The 15,976-nt window shown below is 40.9% G+C and overlaps 1 protein-coding gene across 3 annotated transcripts in view; it reads left to right on the top strand.

Annotated features, from left to right (window-relative positions):
- PELI2 (pellino E3 ubiquitin protein ligase family member 2) overlaps window positions 1–15,515 on the top strand; it is a 79,053-nt gene extending 63,538 nt beyond the window's left edge. For 2 of the 3 annotated variants that reach the window (XM_087748069.1, XM_087748071.1), the window contains exons 3-7: window positions 1,138–1,239; window positions 2,793–2,903; window positions 8,706–8,903; window positions 9,599–9,787; window positions 13,527–15,515. In XM_087748069.1, the coding sequence (XP_087604195.1) occupies window positions 1,138–1,239; window positions 2,793–2,903; window positions 8,706–8,903; window positions 9,599–9,787; window positions 13,527–14,093 (1,167 nt within the window). In that variant the 3' untranslated portion in view covers window positions 14,094–15,515. The remainder of the gene's footprint in view (window positions 1–1,137; window positions 1,240–2,792; window positions 2,904–8,705; window positions 8,904–9,598; window positions 9,788–13,526) is intronic. The other variant, XM_087748070.1, reaches the window with a different exon arrangement.
- The last annotated feature ends 461 nt before the right edge of the window (window positions 15,516–15,976 follow it).

Raw genomic sequence — 15,976 nt, 5'->3', positions numbered from 1 at the left:
GAGCAGCTGGGGGAGCTGGGGGTGCTTAGCCTGGAGAAGAGGAGGCTGAGGGGAGCCCTCATCACTCTCTGCAACTGCCTGAAAGGAGGTTGTAGCGAGGTGGGGGTCGGTCTCTTCTCCCCAGTAACAAGCGATAGGACGAGAGGAAACGGCCTCAAGCTGCGCCAGGGCAGGTTTAGGTTGGATATTAGGAAAAGCTTCTTTGCCGAAAGGGTGGTCAGGCATTGGAACAGGCTGCCCAGGGAAGCGGCTGAGTCCCCATCCCTGGAGGTATTTAAAAGAAGGGCAGACGTGGTGCTTGAGGACATGGTTTAGTGGTGGGCTTGGCAGTGATAGGTTAACGGTTGGACTTGATGATCTTAAGGGTCTTTTCCAACCTTAACGATTCTATGATTCTATACCTGCTGGGCTAGTAAAATGTTCTTGAAAAAGACAACCTAGAGATGTAAACCTGGAAAATCTTAACAAGTAAAGAATTCAGTCCTAGTCAGATACAGTAGAATAATAGGAGTTGTCCTCTTCTAGTCTTGTTTTAAATACTGACATGCTACTTAGTCTTTGATGCTATATCCTTATCTATAAAGAATCAGTTTCCTTTTGGCAAGTAGTGAAAAGTACCCTTTAATGAGGAAAAGCAGGTTGAAAGTGCTTGCTCTTCATCACAATTGATATAAAACTGCTAGACTCTATTTGTTATACTTAAAAATCTGCTCAACTGTAATGATATCCCTACCTCTGAAATCCTGGCACTTTTGACTGGAAATCAATTGTATTGCTTATTTGCTTCAGAAAAACAAATAAACCAAAGAACCCTAAACCCCAGATCTTTGCTGGGGTGCAAGTTCCTATGAGGCTTAGGAGCTTAGTATCGTTTCAGAGAGAAAACCATGTGTTTGGAGTCTTAAACTATGAAAATGGTAGGTATTGGGTACTTCTGAACTAGAAACAAACAAGTGGGATTTTCTGTTAAAAACAAAACAAAAAATCCTCTTGTATGTGTTTACCCAGCCTCGTAATAAAATGTTATGATACACTGCTTTTCCTGATCATAATAAAGGTGTTTATATAGTGAAATGAATTTGATTATAATCTTTACGTGGAAGCTGTGTATAATAGACATATTTTTTTATTCAACAGGCGATCAGCTGTAAAGGTCAGCACAGTATCTCTTACACGTTATCCAGAAACCAGACTGTTGTAGTGGAGTATACTCACGATAAAGATACAGACATGTTTCAGGTAAGACTCTATGCAATATATGCATTGTTTTTCAAAAGCAACATATGGAAGCACGGTTCTGCGTGTTGTTATTCTGGGTATTTTCTGTGATCTGTGGAGTTCTCATGGTTGAACCCAGTTGCATTAATATGGGGGCATTTGAAATTTTGCATTGTCTGCTCTTCTCAAACCAGCGCCAGCATCTGTTAATATCCTTACTGCCTTACTGCCTTCACTGTACTCTGCTTTTTCTGCAAGGACAGTGTAGCAACTGTACAAATAGTACTAGAAAGAAATGTGTGCTCTGTTTGGATTCATGAATGAGCACAAGAATATACCCTCCCCCCCTCCAGTTAATCAAGTAGCTGGAGTAAAAAGGAGGTGGATAGGAGTGGGACATGGGATGGGGAAGGAGGAAGGTAAAAGCAAAGGCAGGGAGGAGGATATGGGAGCTGTGCACTGAAGGAGACAAACTGGTGATAGAATGATAAAGAGAACTGTTCCTGGAGGGTGTGCAAATATAACAAGGGGGACTGTGCTGAGTTTCTCTAAGCTACCTGCTATGCAACATGTTTTTACTCTCCCATGTATACATTTGTGTTTTTCTGCATCATCTAATGTTCTGGTAACCTAAGTTATTTTCTTGCACAATGCTTATTTTCATATATATAATCAGAGCAGAAATTCCGTACAAACTTAAACTTCAAGCTCAGAGGAAAACAAACACGCACAACCTTTTCTGATCTAGACTAATCGGGTCTGTCTCGTCAGTGACCTCTGTAATTAGAGCATCTTATCATTAATTGTTATCCCTCCTCATTCAGCCCTTCATATTTAGAAGGGTCAGGAGTTGGGTGTTGTTGACAGAAGAGGAAATGGCTCTGTCAAGATGAAAATGTTTTTGCTTCATGTGGCTTCTGTTTTCTGCTCTATATAAAAATTTTCCTAGTGTGACTTTGGAACAATTAGGTCTAAATAGGGACTGATAAAAAAGTCTTGTTCATGTGGTGCTGCATGAATAAGTAGTTAGAAAAGGATCACACAGCCAGAGTGAACTGAAACAGGTTTTTCTATGTTAACTAGTAAAAGGAAAATGTAACCCATCCTTTTGGGTTACTGTGTGATACTTGTTTATCTCTGCAAGATGCTTTTGTGCCTTGAGTAACTCCAGTGAAACTTTTCTGTTTGTAAATTTTGAAAAAGCATTTTTGAAGAAGAGTTGCAGAATAGCAGCTTTTCTGGTCGTATTGTATAGACAGCGCCTTTCCTGATTGCAGAATGTCCTAGTGGTAGTTACAGCTTTTACTTGGGAGGGGGATATTGATAAGGAATTAGGTAGGTTGAGGTGCTTAGCTGTCACCCTAATGAAATCTAGCAGCCCGAGGTGAGGTGATACAGCATAGGCAAAGCAGTGTTCCACAGACCGCAGTTCAAGTGACCCTTGTCGAAGGCAGTAGGTTAAGAGCTAATAAAGGATGCTTTGGACCTAAAGCAGGCTTTTGGCTCAGTGAGGAATAGGCTGGTTAAGCATAGCATAGCCCAGCTAACAACATACTTCCCCTGCTCCCCTTCAGGATCCGTCGGTGCTCAGTAGAGGAGGAATCTGCCCAGGGCAGTGTGCTGAGACAGCTTGGACTGCGCTGCCCGACCCAGAGCCCTGCTGCGCTTCCACGGCTGGCACTGGAGTGCGCATCTCTTACTGCCACTTTACAAGCACAGATCCTGCTTTCTCCTTCCAGCCGCTCTCGGGTGCCTGGTGAAATGTCACAAAAGCCGTAATTTTGGCCCATGTACTAATTCACCTGTGAGAGGCTGACTGTGGTTCAGGCAGTTATCTGCCATACGGTTGTAGTTACGTCACTGGTTTGGCTTGTAACAGGTCAAACTGTCCCATCTTAATAACAATAAAACTTCTTGAGGGGAATCTTGTGTTGGTAGAGTGTCTCAGTCCTTCTGGTGGCCCCTCAAATGGCTAATGTGTCAGGGTTAAGGCTTCCGTATTGTTAAAATTCCTGGTTTCAGTGCAGTCTTTTTCTGTCTTGAGATGTGTAGACTGTCATGCTGTGACTTGATCTCAGCTTCACCTCAAGCACTGTGTCCTGGTTCATGTTTCCACTCTTTGTAGCTGTCTTCTGAGAATCGCACTGCAAGCGTTGGCCTAGAGGGTCTGATAGCCGTGAAAACGGGAAAAGGAATAGTCTGGTAGACTGTGGCAATATGTTGCTGCTCAAGTGATGCCAGACAGCAGCTGAAGAGGCTTCTATTATTTAGATAAGCCATTAGGTGTTAATTATTCTCAGTAATCTGATTGTAGGCAGTCGGAGAAGAGTTACTTGAGGGCTGTTTTGTGCTGCCCTGTGGTACACGATGGCAAATTCCGCGTTGTCTTTATAGATCCACAGAGTAAAACCTTACTGTTGATCAAGCATTGCTTGAATAGACAGTCCTTGGAGGTCTTCGCTGTTTTCTTTTCAAATGTGTTTTCCTGGCTTTTGTAGAACACTGCCAAGGATGTGGAAGCTGAAAAGGGAAGGATAATGCCTGGACCACAGGATTATCTTGAGGCCCTTCCTTGGCTGCTGATAACATGTATTATCTTGGGCAAATCACTTAGTGTTTTTTTTTTTAAATCTCAATCTTCCTCTCTGTAAAATGGGATAGTAGGACTGCATGACTTCACTAAGGTAACCATAGTAAGGAATGTGAGAAGCTTAGAATGGCGGTTGTTAGTAACACCTTAGTGGGACCTGAAATAAGGAAAAGGGATGGCAGAGGTCTTTGCTTTCTTGGTCGGGTATCATTTATAACCTGTAAGGGTTGAATCCATTGGGTTAGAGCTGATTTCCTGTGAAAATGCAGGAGACTCGCGGTTTGCAAAAAAGCTGCCACCTTTTGCCGCCTTCCACTTCGAGAGTCTGTTGTCAGTCCTTCTCTTTGAAGGAAAACATGAGATGTGTTGTGTTGGTGACTTGTATTCCGCATTTATTTTTTTTTCCAGAAACAAACTGGAAAATTTTGAAGATTGCAAACCCAGCGTAGCTTCTTATTTTATGCTTTCCAAGCTCATAACGAAGCATGAGTAGACACTTATCAGAAGTGAGGTACATATGGAAAATGTGGGGAGACTATACAAGGGGCAGTAAAGAAATTCAGGAGGCATTGAAGAGCAGTGTTTAGGCTGTCTAAATACCAATTTTCTTGACATTTTCCATAATAAAATGAAAATGACCGTATCTTCATGCATAGACTTCAGCAGTTAAGTGGTTTAAATCACCATGCATGTACTCTGTGCCCCCACACAGACACGCGTCATTTGCTAACCATGCAGGTTATGAGCATGTTCACTGGCTGCATGATGGAGTTTCATACAGGAGCAGTCCTACCCCCTGTTCTACTAGCTCTTTTCTGAAGATAACATGAAGAGTTATTTATAAGTAAGCATACTCTTAAAAGAGTGTTTGAAAACATTACTTAGAGCACTAACCAGGCATGTTCTTGTTTCTTGAAAGCTGGAAACAATGCAGAAACGGGTGCTCTTGTCTTCCCTGCTCGCTTGTATCCTGCTCAGGCACCTGACAAACATCTCCTGCTGGATCCCTTTAACTAAATGGTTTCACAACCTCCTGCTGCAGGGATTTGAAACTTGCAGGTGTTCAGCTGCTTTGGAAGGTTGTCCTGGACACCTCATATGATTCTGTTCTTGTGCCCTGTACTGGGTTTTGGGAATATGTTTGTGGGTTTTTTGTTTTTTGTTTTTTCCTCCCCCCAACTTGTTCTGCTGTGTTGTGTGTGCATTTTCTTTTTTTTCTTAATGTAATTCTCTAGTGAAATTTGTGTACGAATGCTACTCTATAGCTTTGTCTTAGTGACGTACAGATCAGATTTCTTCATGCAATAACAAAAAGAATGTCCTAAGTGTTCCATCTGGCATCTCCCAAAGTCTATATGCTGCAGCGTCTATATGCTGCTAAAAAGGAAGATTTTCTTCAGAGTTTAGTAACCATTCTGTTGGTGATGCATCAGTTGGAGTAGAACCTGTTCCTTCATGGTTTGATTGGATGAGAAGGGGTTGGTTATACCTGTTTGTACCACTACAAGGAACCAAAATCTGTAGCCAGTACCCTAAATAACTGCAAGTTTATACAAGAACCAGGTACATTCAATATGAAGAATTGATTTTTTTTTTTCTCTGAAGGACAGGCCTTCAGAAGATGCATGGTCCAATTCTCCCTATCATCAGAGTGAAACTCTGTTGAAGTCCAAGAATCTGCAGCTGTTAAATTACCTGCTGGCAGGTTGTCTGGTTTTGTGTTGTCTCAGGAGTGAGTATTTTTAATAGCAGTTCTTTGATTGACGGTAGACACTAGCAAATTGATTGACTGCCTGGCTTTTACACAGCTTTTAACAATAACCTGTAGTGTAGACAACAGAAGCTGTCTTACGCATCGGTTGGAAGATTTATGGTTTGTTATTGGAAGTAACTTAATGAAATAATATAGAATATGACACCGTTAACAAGAGTCCCAAAATATAGCCTAAAATTACTGAAAAGAATAAAGGCTTTTGTGCTATAGAGGAAAATGGAAGAAAAATGAATAATAAAGCCTGTAAAGAGTAGCTTTGAAAAATGGAACTAGGTCTGTAGTGACTGTAGTCTGACTGCAACATCAGATAAGTTAAAATTTTTGGTGGATAAATGTTGGTAGCATCACGTTCTTCATTTGTTCCCGAGACGCTTTCTTTTCCGATGATCTCAAACACAAAATTTTGAATTGATACGGAGCATGGGGAAATTGCCGTGTTTTGAAGGGCACTTCTTAAAATAATGTTAGTGTTGAAATGTAGCACAATACACGGGACTGATCCACTAGAAGGCTTTTTCAAGAGGAAAAAAAAAATCCAAAAGATAAACCAAATACTTAAAATACATGATGTTGTATAGACATACTTGTGACACAAATGAGATACATAAATAATTACTTTCTGGCTTAAAATATTACATGTAATTTCAGAGATTTTAAAAACCACATAAAAGCTTTGTATATAGATTTTCATGCTTATATCCAAACATACTCGGATTTCATGTTGACTGGTTGGTATGAAGTGAGGAGGACTGGGAGCAAACACATGTGTGTTTTGTCATCCTTTAAGGGAAAGTAAGGCAGGTTTTTCCCTTAATTGCATCTAAAAGCTTTGAGAGAGCGATCTATTTGACAGACTGCAAAAGGCAAAAAAATTGTTATGAATAAATGTACTTCATTATTGATGATCCTTTAAGAGACTTCACATACAGACAGAGGATAGTGAAAAGTTATGAATAAGCTTCCTGCTGCTGGTTGGTGCTGAGTCTTAGCAGGAATTGCATTGGATGAGAAATAGAAGCCTGTGAGAAATAATACTGTAAAAAGAAGGAGAATATAGCTTTAAGTTTTAGCTTCAACATGCCAGGTTATATAAATCAGAAATGTCCCATATTAAGCAGTTTTTAAACTCTATCTTGGGTATTCTCGTAGTCACCACTTTACTTTCGGTGAAAAATTGAAGCGCATGCTTTTGATGAGGCCTGTTTTAGTATTTCCTTGGCACTTCTGCAGTAAGCTCATCACATTTTATACTCAGGTTGAGACCTGTGATATGGAGAAAGTAACTGGATGTGTCCCTTAAGACATGAATTTTGACACATATTTGCGTTTAACACTGCAAGTAGAACTGAAAGCAGAAGAGAGATGCCTGTACTGTTGCTATCAGCTCAGTTGTGATGAGGGTTAAGTATTAATAATATCACTTTCCTTGACTCTTGAATAATGTTTCTTTACAGCTAATGTAGTTTGCAGAGGTGTTTGTTAATGATGGAACCATACGTGTCTTCCCATAGCTGGCTATGAAGAGCAAGAAGCTAAGCAGAATGTAACTTCTTGGGGGACAATGAAATCATGTTTAGTGAGAAGGTTATTTTTTATATAAATGTAGATTCGTGATATTGAAGGTAGCTTCGTGTGAAGAATATTCTTAATTTTCTTCTGTTCGATCAGAAGGTGTCTGCAGAATTAATATTCTGTTCCACTCCCTGTTCCTCAGGTCCACTTTCCCAGTTATGCTCAAAGTTGGTGCAACACTAATTTGCCTGTAGAAGTATTGATAAAGCCTCACTGTATGTTTGGTCGGCAGTCAGATCCCTCTGTCCATTTTGTAATGAAGTTTTCTGTTCCAGATGCCTAGATGTTTCCAGTTTTGGAATTAAAATTTATAGATGTCAGGATAGAAAAATATTCTTGTCTGCTGATCAGCTGTGTTTTATTTCTGCTGAAGAAAGCTTTTTCATTTCTTTAGTAATACACATGCATGATTAGGAATAAATTTAATCACATTGTGGGTTTTCCCTTAAAACTCTTCTATTCTGGAACTACAAATTCTGAAAACATGGAGGTGGGTAGCTTTTTGTTACGATGTATCAAAATAACCAAGCTCTAGGTCTAAAAAAATTCCTTTCTTTTTATGGCAAATTAACTTGGAACTAGAAATGTGAATAAAACTTGTCATTTCAAGCTCATGTTTTCCTAATTGATAGAATATAGTGGTAAGTAATTTGCTGTGCTTGGATTATGAAATACCAAGGTGCTAGTACTTCCATGCTGTTGACAATACTCGGTCAAACAATTCGTTGCAGCTGTGTTGGGCAAGTGTGTACATCAGCTGTAGTAAATGAAAATTTGTCTTGTCATGTCAGTGATGATGTGGTGGTTTAACCCCAGCTGGCAACTCAGCCCCACAGAGCGCCTCACTCCCCACCGGTGGGAAGGGGGAGAGAATTGGACGAGTAAAAGTGAGAAAACTCATGGGTTGAGATAAAGACAGTTTAATAATATGTTTAATAGTTAAAGCAAAAGCTGTGTGCACAAGCAAAGCAAGGAATTCATTCCCTCCTTCCCATCGGCAGGTGGGTGCTCAGCCTTCCCCAGGAAGGCAGGGCTCCATCATGTGTAACGGTGACTTGGGAAGACAAACGCCATCACTCCGAACGTCCCCTCCCTTCCTTCTTCTTCCCCCAGCTCTATATGCTGAGCATGACGCCATATGGTGTGGGAGATACCTGGGGTCAGCTGGGGTCCCCTCCCAGCTCCTCGTGCCCCCCGGCCTCCTCGCTGGCGGGGTGAGGAGCAGAAAAGGCCTTGACTGTGTGTAAGTGCTGCTCAGCAGTAACCAAACCATCCCTGTGTTATCAACACTGTTTCCAGCACAAACCCAAACCGTAGCCCCATGCTAGCTACTAGGAAGAAAATTAACTCTATCCCAGACAAAACCAGCGCAGCTGTATTTGTGCCTAGGACAAACGTGAAAAGACAGATTAGTCTCTGGTTGGATCTTGCCATCCAAAAATTCAGTAGACATTTTACTGATGTCATCAACATTAACTTGGCAAAATTTTGTCCTTAATGCTTGATATTTCTATGGCTCTAATTATACTATTATCTTTTTTTTTTTTGCAGGTTGGGAGGTCAACAGAAAGTCCCATAGATTTTGTAGTAACAGATACTATTTCTGGAAGTCAAAATAATGATGAAACCCAGATTACGCAAAGCACCATATCCCGTTTTGCCTGCAGGATTGTTTGTGACAGGAGCCCACCATATACTGCAAGGATTTTTGCAGCTGGATTTGACTCTTCTAAAAATATATTTCTTGGTGTAAGTACTACTAATAATTGTTATGTACGAGCAAACTCTGTTTTTATTCTCTGTTATTTCCAAACCCCAAAATTCCCTTGTACTAGTTGATAACTTATACCGTTGTTAGACTTTTATTACTCCAGTGTTCCAGCTGCAGTGTTAAGTAGAAACTGCGGGTTTATGTGCCAGATTTATTACCAGCATGGACTCGTGGTGATAATTGTCTTTAACAATGAAGCTCTACTTTAGTAACTGTTAGTGGATTTTCTTTAGGTTTGTTCGATATATTCTTGATACTCATTGTGAATAAGCCGCCGTCGCAGTTCTGAGCGCTGAAGACCGAGGAGCGCATAGCCGTGTTATGGAAAAGAATGTGCCCGTTGCAGTAGTTTTCCATTTTGGTAGTTAGGAGTATGCTGCTGACCTTTGAGGCCTTAAGTCTTACCTGACCTGCAGTCAGAGGCACTCAACTGAGTTAAAAATAATAATATTTAAGATAGACTAGTAACTGAAGATGCATAAGCAAAAGATGTTACTGCTCTGGCACAAGGTATTCTTAAAAATGCTTTTTTTATAAATCTATGTGTAAGCACTGCTAGCTGGTGAGGAAATGTTGTGTTTTAGACAGTGCTAGTAAAACTTCAGTATGTAAAACTTTAGTCCATAAACTTTTAGACAAACTTTTTCTTTCCTGGGGTGGTTGTCGCATGCAGGAAAAAGCGGCAAAGTGGAAAAATCCTGATGGCCACATGGATGGCTTGACAACTAATGGGGTGCTGGTCATGCATCCAAAAGGAGGGTTCACTGAGGAGTCTAAACCTGGAGTTTGGCGGGAAATCTCAGTCTGTGGCGATGTGTACACTCTCCGGGAAACCCGATCTGCTCAACAAAGGGGGAAACTGGTAAGTTGAAAGTAACTGGTAATTAAAACAAAACGAGGGATATTTGTTTTCCTGGCATTGAATGGAGGCAGTCACAGGGCGCCTGCAGAGTAATAGCGTTGTCCCTGGGTAGTGGACACTGAAATCGTGCAAGTAGATGTGCATTACAGTAGATTCTGTACTGCTGTGCTGTTTCTGCTTATACAGGAGAACGCTCTTTAAGTTTTCTGCTAATGTTGCTTTTCCAACTCAAATAGCATAGAGTGTAAAAGCTAAATAAACATTGCTCTTGAATCTCCACCTCTGAAATGGTTCTCCTGGGACATGGGGACATCTGGAAGTTACTGCATGGGGAGCTGTCTTTTGCAGTACTATCTTAAAAGGAAGAGCCCACGTGCATGCAAAACAAGTTTGGATAACGCAGCTTCTGTTTGATTTACCTGCTGCTAAGATAAGAGAAGCCCTGCTAGAAGAGAATATACTGCTAAGTATACTCCTGTTTTATCCTGTGAAGCAGGATGGGCTTTGCCTTTGCCAAAAGTGAGAGATGTCAGCTGCCCCAGGGACCGGTGGCATACATAACCAGGAGGGAGCTTCCTGTGAAAGAACATGTCCTCTTCTCCATAGAAGATGAAAGGGAATTCCCATAGCTCTCTTGTTCTTTCCCCTTCCCAAGGTCTGTGGAGCCTAGGAGGGAGAGTGCTATCATCACTCTTCCTTCATCCCCCTACCCTCAAGGAAAAAAAGAAAGAAGTCAAACAACAACATGTAGAAGTAGCCCAGTGAAGGACAGCCAGCCGTATTCTCACTCAAGCAGATGAGCTTTCCCAGAAGTCCTCTTTGTCTCTGGGTAGGTTAGAATGCTGTGCTGTCTGCAGACCTGGAAAAGCCTCCATGGTTCACTCCTCCTGCTCTTTGTTAGGATTCAGGGAGTGAGAGGATGTTCAAGGGGCATCTTCACTGACACTGAAGATGCCCCATCTCTTTTGTAACTTTATCACCCAGCCGCTCGAGTTTAAAGACAGAGAAAGGGTGCGGGGGGGGGGGGGGGGAACATCCTTCTCTTGATGCCAAGGTTGCTTTTCTGCTCCTACCTTAGTTCCCATTAGCTTGATGGTGTTAGAGAGGCGTCCCATATACTTGCACTGAACTGACTCCAGCTTTGCCATTGGCTTTGCAGAATGCTGACTGCTTAAAGGCGTTAGGAAAACGGAGTTTGAATATTTTGTTCTGCTTTCCGTAGACAGCCTGCAGTACGTAAATTGCTTTGTCACTTTAATGGTGGCAGGCAAACATCGCCTCGGGGACTGGGACAGACGATGTTGCAATTGCGCCCTTTGTACGTGGTTAGCAAAGCACCTTTTTAGTGCTGCTAAAGAAAGGCAATACTAAAACAAATAAATTCCCTTCTCTGCATCCAAAATGACTTGAATTCTCATTTAAATAAAATTACATGGCACACTGGTATTGATGTGATCAGTATTCGTTGATTGGGTTCATAAAACCAAATGCACACTGTATAATGAATTGAACACTGCATACGAGAAAGTGTTTGCTGTTTGTGAAGGAACTATCTGAAAAGTGCATCAAATCAGGGCTTCTCTCGTCTCTACTTGAAACGCTGAATTTTTCTGCTGGAAGTACTTTACACTGGTTACCTTTTATCTGTAGTCTGTATTGTACCATCTAGGTGTTTTGTGCAAGGATGATCCACAGTTAATTTGTGAATTTAACCTGGATTAAAATGTAAATGCCAAATTGGTTGTCAGTCATAGTATTCTTAGGCAGACATGATGATTTCATGTGACCTACTTAATGTTCAGGGTATTTGTTTTGCCCTAGTGGTATTCTCTACACACTTTCTATGTATAAAGCCAGGCAATAGGTTTGTTTTTCCTCTTTAATTTCATGAAGAACCTTTTTAATATATATTCATCACTACCAAACTGGTAGCAATAGCACAAGTTGCTTATATGTTTGTGCCATTAAAATAAATTAAAGAATATTTCAAAGTACAACATGTTTGGCATAATCCCTTGAAAATGTTATAAGTATCTGCTTTTAGTCAGATGAGAGAAGCCTTTAGGCAGTGCACGTTGGGGCTGTATATGCGTGGAATACCTCATTAAATAAAGAGCCTAACGAGTTGGGGTGGTTAATTGTTCAGACGTTGAGCCCGTGTGGCTTCAGTTGCAGAACTTGTGACTTGAGAAATGCAACTGGTAATTTGCTCTGCTGTAAGGATAATCTCTGCAAGAACCTGTGCGTGTAGCTAGTATGGCATTTGTCATTTAGCCCTAATGCATCTGTGGAAGAGTTCCCCTGTTGATGAGGTACGCTGTGGGAGTTCATGCTTCTGCAAAATGCTTTACGCTTGCCACAAGCCAAAAAAACAGTGGTACCTGAGTGGCAGGACAGCTGGTCTGTCCTGGGTAGCAGTTTTTAGTCCAAAAAGGATCTTTTGCTGCGTGAGCAGCCTCTGCCAGTCTACGTGGGCAAAGAATTCCAGGGGAGCAATCTGCTGATACAGCCCCTGGGGAATGGCAAGCTTCCTCTTCAGTCTGCCATGACTTTCCTTAAACATGACAAAGGCATACAGAGACTCGCTGTTAGAGAGGAAAAAATTGCATGCTCAGAGGTAGGGGGTGTTTGTGAATGTTGTGGTCTAACCCCAGTGGGCAACCAAGCACCACACAGCTGCTCGCTCACCCTCCCCGCCCCAGTGGGATGGGGGAGAGAATCAGGGGGGGAAAAGTAAAACTCAAAATTGAGATAGACAGCTTAATAGGACAGCAGAGGAAGAGGAAATAGTAGTAGTAGTAGTGGTAATAATAAAAGAATATACAAAACAAGTGATGCATAATGCAATTGCTCACCACCCACTGACTGATGCCCAGCCTGTCCCTGAGCAGTGATCCCTGCCCCCTGGCCAACTCCCCCAGTTTCTATACTGGGCATGATATTATGTGGTATGGAATAGCCCCTTGGCCAGGCTGGGCCAGCTGTCCTGGCTGTGCCCCCTCCCAGCTTCTTGGGCACCTGGCAGAGCAGGGGAAGCTGAAAAGTCCTTGACCAGTATAAGTACTACTGAGCAACAACTGAACCATCGGTGTGTTATCAACATTATTCTCATCCTAAATCCAAACCACAGCACTATAGCAGCTACTAGGAAGAAAATTAACTCTGTCCCAGCTGAAACCAGGACAGTGAAGAAGTTAGTGGTTACTAATGTAATACCTTTCCCAAAGAATTACAGGCAGGAAGACTGTGTATAATAATTAATTACTATTGCCATAGCGTGTAACAGTTGCAAATTTTGGACCTGCTGTACAAGCACAGAATCACAGAATGGTTTGGGTTGGAAGGGACCTCTAAAGGTCATCTAGTCCAACCCCCTGCAATTGGCAGGGACATCTTCAGACCAGGCTGCTCAGAGCCCCGTCCAGCCTGGCCTTGAATGTGTCCAGGGATGGAGCATCTCCCACCTCTCCAGGCAACCTGTTCCAGTGTTTCAATAATAAGAGACTAATAATGTTTCAACAATAAAAGACCAATGTTCATTATAATCTTAAATATGAGATAAAAGACAAGAGATGGATCCAGACAAATGGGGGGCCAGAAGGAAACAATAAGACAAAATTACGTAGCATGCTAAGGGAGGGTAACAATTTGGCGAGAAAGATGACATGTTTACAGAACTAACTCAGTTGTCTGTAAAAACTCTCAGGCTTAACTAGTTATCCTTGTGTTCTCCCACTAGGTAGAAAATGAGACCAACGTCCTGCAAGATGGCTCTCTCATTGACCTGTGTGGAGCCACCCTTCTGTGGAGAACGGCAGATGGACTGTTTCACACTCCAACTCAGAAACACATTGAAGCTCTGCGACAGGAGATAAACGCTGCCAGACCACAGTGTCCTGTCGGGTTAAACACTTTAGCGTTTCCCAGCATCAACCGTAAAGATGTGGTAGAAGAGAAGCAGCCTTGGGCATACCTCAGCTGCGGTCATGTTCATGGCTATCACAACTGGGGACATCGCAGTGACACAGAAGCCAATGAGCGGGAATGTCCTATGTGCAGAACCATTGGCCCCTATGTGCCTCTTTGGCTTGGTTGTGAAGCAGGCTTTTATGTGGATGCTGGTCCTCCAACTCATGCTTTCACCCCTTGTGGACATGTGTGCTCTGAGAAATCTGCAAAATACTGGTCTCAAATCCCACTGCCTCATGGTACTCATGCATTTCATGCTGCCTGCCCTTTTTGCGCAACACAACTGTCTGGGGAACACAACTGCATCAAGCTAATTTTTCAGGGTCCAATTGACTGATATCACCTTGCAATGACCACAATAACATTTTCTTTAACAATTTACTGTGAAGATTTTGCCACTAACTCTAGATTTTACCTTTTTTTATAATGTTATTAATAGGGTGGTAGGGTGGGGATGGGGAACTGACAAGGAAATTGTGAGGGACTGTGGTGGAATTGGGATACATTGATACCTGGAACTCGACAGATATCAGTGGTGTTGCATGCTCAAAAGCAGCATATTCATGAAGTCTTCTTGGTCAAATTGTAGTATATTTGTAATCTTTTTATTAGTACCCTGGATCAGAAAAAGGTGTCTTAATGGTTTTTTTTAAGCTAAGATTTTTTTAATGGAAAGGTTTTTTTTCTTCAAAACTTTGACAAGCCTTTAAAACCTATTTTTCAAATCTAGAAGGAACATACAGAATGTAACTGTCTTTAATTTGCAATATAATTTAACTTGAATAGTTTCTCAAGGAGCTAATACAGAATGTGTGGACAGCCATAGGTGAATGTTCACTAGAGATAATTGGATATGTAAGAGAAAAATTAGCTGCCTAAATTGTAGAGTATAAAAGCTATTAAAATATCTATTATGATAAAACACAGCTGGCCAAAAAGGCATCAAGGATTACTTGAAACTGAGGAAATCCTGTTTGCATTGATTTCCTTTCAGTGTAATAGATATCCACTGCTCATTATGTATGGTATATGGCTGATTCTTTTTTTTTCTTTTCTTTTTTCCTCCCTCCGTTTAACCTGCATCTGGTGAAACTGCTTTACTTTTTTACATACTTCGTTCTGGTTTTTAAGCCAATGTTCTGTATATGTGTAGTCTGGCCTTTTTATTTCTGCTTAACTTAGCTTGCCCTAACTGCTCCTTGCATGCCCAGGACCATTGGGTTAATTGAGAGGTAGCGAGCCTTTAAAACCTGCATTAATGAAGGGGTAGTGCCGCAGCAAGACAGAAGGTTTAGGTACAACTTACACAGAACTTACTTACATAGACCTGAATTCAGGAAAGCACTTAGTGTGTGTTTAAATATAAGCCCATGGATGGGACTGTTTAGATTCTCAAGTGCTTCAATGGATTGTGGTTATATGCTGTTATGTTTTGAAATAAAAAAGCAATTAAAAATAAGTTATTTTTTTAAGCTCACTTACTAGCCAAAATGCTGTAAGGAGAGCATCGTTTCTAGTTCAGCCGAGTATTTTTGTTCAGTTTTCAACTTGCTGCCATCTGTCACCTTTTTTTGCAGATTGAGATGTGTTTGTATGCATTTTTTTTCAAATGTTTGCAAATCAAACAACATTCAAATGTAATCAAATATATGCACCAGGGTGGTACATCTGAAGTGGATCACTTGAAATTCCTGACTTTTTAAGAGATCTGATAAATGTTTACTATGGAAATAATTAAATCAGAATTTCATGAGATGTACCCCACCCACTGTTAGCTTCATTTCATACAGAACGGTAACTCTTTGATTTGTGTCGTTTTGGTTTTTTTTTTTCCCTTTTGCTTTCTGTACTCTTGGTATCTGAGGTATCAATCTATCCAGGTTTAAAAAAAAAAAAAAAAAAGAATTTGGGAGAAAATTATAACATCTCTAGATGAAATTGATCATTCAAGCTCAGTTTGTTTAATCAACTATAGCTTTTGGCTATATTTGTGCCCTTTGTATAAATATATAATTTATATGATTTTAATATATGCTGTATATATATACTTGAATTGGCCTGTTCATATTTTGGTTGTAAAATTGTTTTATAGTTAACCTTATAAACATTTTACATGTCCCTTGCCAATGGTGATGGGACGTACTTTGTCTGCTGCTGTTTTTAATATAATTTTGCTGTATAAATGTTCAGCATTTTAATAATTTGAAAATAGCTTTACTT

Source organism: Nipponia nippon, unplaced genomic scaffold (assembly GCF_047370975.1).
Source record: "Nipponia nippon isolate SJK-2023a ecotype South Korea unplaced genomic scaffold, ASM4737097v1 scaffold_11, whole genome shotgun sequence".
Classification (NCBI taxonomy): Eukaryota; Metazoa; Chordata; class Aves; order Pelecaniformes; family Threskiornithidae; genus Nipponia; species Nipponia nippon.
This window is presented reverse-complemented; position numbering and strand designations above follow the sequence as displayed.